This window comes from Trachymyrmex septentrionalis, unplaced genomic scaffold (genome assembly GCF_001594115.1).
Source record: "Trachymyrmex septentrionalis isolate Tsep2-gDNA-1 unplaced genomic scaffold, Tsep1.0 scaffold40, whole genome shotgun sequence".
NCBI classification, from domain to species: Eukaryota; Metazoa; Arthropoda; class Insecta; order Hymenoptera; family Formicidae; genus Trachymyrmex; species Trachymyrmex septentrionalis.
This window is the reverse complement of record NW_017305569.1, coordinates 1026556-1030487: the sequence shown is the minus strand read 5'-3', so window position 1 is coordinate 1030487 and position 3932 is coordinate 1026556. Positions and strand designations below refer to the sequence as shown.

Below are 3932 nucleotides of genomic sequence, written 5' to 3'. Positions count from 1 at the left end.
GTTGAACGTGTTCCTCCAGTTAATTATTTAGATGGAAATAACAAATTTGATTTCATATAATAACAAATTTTGTTCCATATATAAACATTCAAAATCTGTATTTTCTTAATATACAATCGCGGAGTTAATTGTCCAGACAATACGGTATTATATCGATGATTTTTTCAGACTATTCTTCAAACTAGTGTGACACACAATACTGGTGTGACTAATTTCACAATTAGTTAATAAATAAATGTAAACTTTATTGACGTAATATTTTTTCAATACAAACTTAAGGAAATTTGCCAATGAGAGCCTACATAAGATGTTCGGTGTGATTATAATGATTCATGTATTCCAAAAATATAATATAATTACAGACGTTTCGACATCAATATTGTGTCCTCTTCAAAGTGCAAAAAATATAATCTTCCAGTATACATTGAATTCATTTGATATGTGTTGTCGAAAGTGTAAAATACATCGTTAAGCTATAATTTTCGTTAAGACTGTAATCTTCGTCTGTTGTATCTCGTTGAGTATTTAAACTATTAAGAAAGTCACTATAATAGAAATTAAAAAACGAGATTTTAACAAAGAGTTTAATACTAAATTAATAATTGTACACTGACCCCATTATGCTTATTTGAGAAACAGATTAACGATGTTCTGTACAATATAAGAGAATGATCTGAATACGTTGAGTTTCAATTTGTTTATAAGAGATTAATAACAAACTCATTTATCAGAAATAAAATTATCAAGTATGGAAGTAGCACTCATCCACAAACAATGTTGTCATGATATAACGGACTTAATATATTTTTTAACACTCGAACAACAGTTTGAAGAAATTTTCAGTATAATAGTGCATTGACCGGACAATTAGTTTTATTTTAACATATTCATATATTTTTATAATATATTTTAAATGTCGTAATTAATTGGCTCACATTATGTTAAATATGTGCACTTAAATGTGCATCTATATTCATATTCCGATGTAAATTTGTGTTTTAATGTTCCATCAGAGTATTAATTTGCACGATACAATGATTTCACAAAAAGGATCAATTACCGAGTTAGGTAATTAACTTGTCAAACTTAATTGATTTAATAAGATTGGAAATAAGACCGCTTATGTTAGATGCATTACTTTAAGTACGAAGCGCCACTACGGTCTGAATGTTAAGATGTTGAACTATTATATATATTTATTTAAATGAATTAATTTCAGAAATTATAATTGCGTGCTGATATGGTTGTCGGACTTTCGACGTAATCAATCTAAAATATTAATAGTCCTCCATTAAAATTTCTCAAATTTAATCTTAAAAAACTGTAAATTGATTTACTTGAAAATGCAACAACTTCCGAGTAATTAGCTGTTAAAATTCAACAAATATTAATTCTTCAATACTCTAGATCATATCCGTGCGACCTAGACATAATTCCAAAGGTTAAATCTTTTAACCCTTTAACAGTCATCTGTATCCATAGATCAGTGCGCTTCAACTTTTATCGTTCAAAGTAACGACTTTGAATAAAAAAAAGAGCAATTGCACAAAGAACGCACTCGAATACGACAAAGACTTGATAAACGGATTAAAAAAACTATTTTTTAAAGATAATAACTATAATACAAATATTAATTGTAAATGTAAACACGGTATTTATCCGATAATTTTTACAGATAAACTGGTGTGTTTCAAGTCACATCATAAAAACAGAAAACAAAACAAAGCGGAATTTACAGACTTTGTAATTTAATAAATAAATTGATCAAATCAGAAACTGCGTGTTTCTTAAGTTATAATCAAGATTTTTTATTTTTTAAAACATTGTAAATGCTCTATACATATATTTGAATAAATGAATTAAAACAATATTTGATTTTAATCAAACCATTGATTGTTATTTTTCTACGTTCTACGCTTTAGAGAATAAAATTCCGATTAAAAAATTTTGAAAAATATAAGTGAAGTTTTTAATTTTATCAATTAAATTAAATTAATTATGATATTAAATATAATATTTAAATATATAATTGTAATGAAAAGAGTATTAAATATTGAAATTATGAATCATTCAAATAAATCATAAAAAGAAAAAAATAAATATTTTTATTCCTATACAGATGTGAACGTTTATATAAATGACTCAATTTCGCTTGCAATAAATGAAGCTGTGGAGACGACACAATTGAGGCATTAATGTTTCACCAAATATTGGTCGAAAAGCATTACTGCAAACAATGCAAACAACGCTATTTATACTTCATTGCACTGATCCAGTTCACAATGCATTTAATGCTGCATAGCAGGTATATTACAAAGCTATGCGAATAAAATTATCATGTTACGAGAATATTAAACGATAAATTTTTCAATTTTGTATATGTATAGATAGTACAACGTAATTCTTCAAAATTTTCAACGTCATTTATGACAATATTATCATTATATATAAAAAATTTTAAAATTATATACTTTATGTATTTCTTAATTTCTAGGCTGCTTTTTCCTGTTTAATAAATAATTAAATAAAGATTTTTAAATCGTTCAAAAACGGTTTTATTGATATTTTTTAAATAATAATAATATTAAAAAATTTTTTGTCAATTTTTTTAAAATAATTGCTTTTACATTTTTTATTCTGTAGTTCTTACATTTGTTTTACTTAACTAGATGATATATGAAGAGAGAGAAATACAAAGATAAATCAAAGTCTCTTCAAAATCTTTGGTTTGAAAATCAAACTATACAAGGTTGTAGTTATGCAATACGTTGATGCTGAGATTATGAGATATAAAGGAAATTTTATAACCAGGTCATCGGCGTGCACATAAAAGTGTTACACTTTTAATCTTGTTTCTTTCCCAGGCATATAATTTTTTTTATTGGTTCTGCATTTTAATTTAAGATAGTATCTGTTTGATAGTATTCTGTGTTATTAACATAGTATTCTATGTTAAGATAGTATTCTGAGATCTGACAAATTTGGCACAGGTCAGTAGAATATCGGTCAGAGAAATAATCGCTTACCTGGGCGATTGAGGCAGTGTCTGGCCGGGCTTTGAGTGGCCGAGGAACTTCTGCTGTGCTCAGAGGAATAATCGGCGGCATAGTCGGACTCGACACCAAGATTTTTTAGTTGGCCCGCGTCCTGCGATTGCACGCTACCGGCATCCTTGGATTTTTTCCGCTCCTTGCTCCTGCTGCGCGACCAGCGACTTTTCAAAGTCGCAAAGAAAGTGTGGGTACGCTGGGCCACCGTGCCGTGATGCCGATGATGCCGATGATGATGAATGATGCCGGACTCGCCCGATCCATCACCTCGCCTCGACGGCGAGCTATTTGCAATCTCGCTGTCTCGGAGCTCCGTGGCGCTTTTCGAGAGCTGACGGCTCCCGTTCAAGTTCAGTCTGGATCTCTCTTGGGCGCTGGTGTTACCTGCAAGTCAAAATGCAATTTTCGGTTAAGTTGCAGTACTGAGTGCATGGGGAAGGAAAGTTTTGCTGGCATTGTCGCGATAAACTTTATTACGTGAACAATGAAAAGATTTGAATAAACAAAGTATAAACAACTTTGACGACTTAGTAATTTTATTTAGTGTGTACAGATGTCTAAACAGACATTTCCCTTCTCATCGGTATATGAAATTGCACAACGATTACGAGACAATTTACATTTATTTTATTTGTTGCATCTGTGTTAATAGAATACATTTAATTAAAGTTTATTTTAATTGAAATGTTTAATAAAATTTGTCTGCTGTATATCCATAAATATTTTCTATTTTATATCTTTTTATATTATTAAACTTTGTCTCTCTCTCTCTCTCCTTCCCTTCCTCCCTCCCTCCCTCTCTCCCTCTCTCTCTCATTTTGACTAATCTGTTTTTAGACAATTTGATATTAAAAAAAAAATAAACATACACACACACACACA

At 29.7% G+C, this 3932-nt stretch overlaps 1 protein-coding gene across 5 annotated transcripts in view; it reads right to left on the bottom strand.

The window, feature by feature from the left end:
- Positions 1 to 3932, bottom strand: part of LOC108750977 (multiple C2 and transmembrane domain-containing protein 1) — a 28299-nt gene that overhangs the window by 15290 nt on the left and 9077 nt on the right. For all 5 annotated transcript variants that reach the window (XM_018490868.1, XM_018490871.1, XM_018490870.1 and 2 more), the window contains exon 3: positions 3027 to 3434. In XM_018490868.1, coding sequence (XP_018346370.1) covers positions 3027 to 3434 — 408 coding nt within the window. The remainder of the gene's footprint in view (positions 1 to 3026; positions 3435 to 3932) is intronic.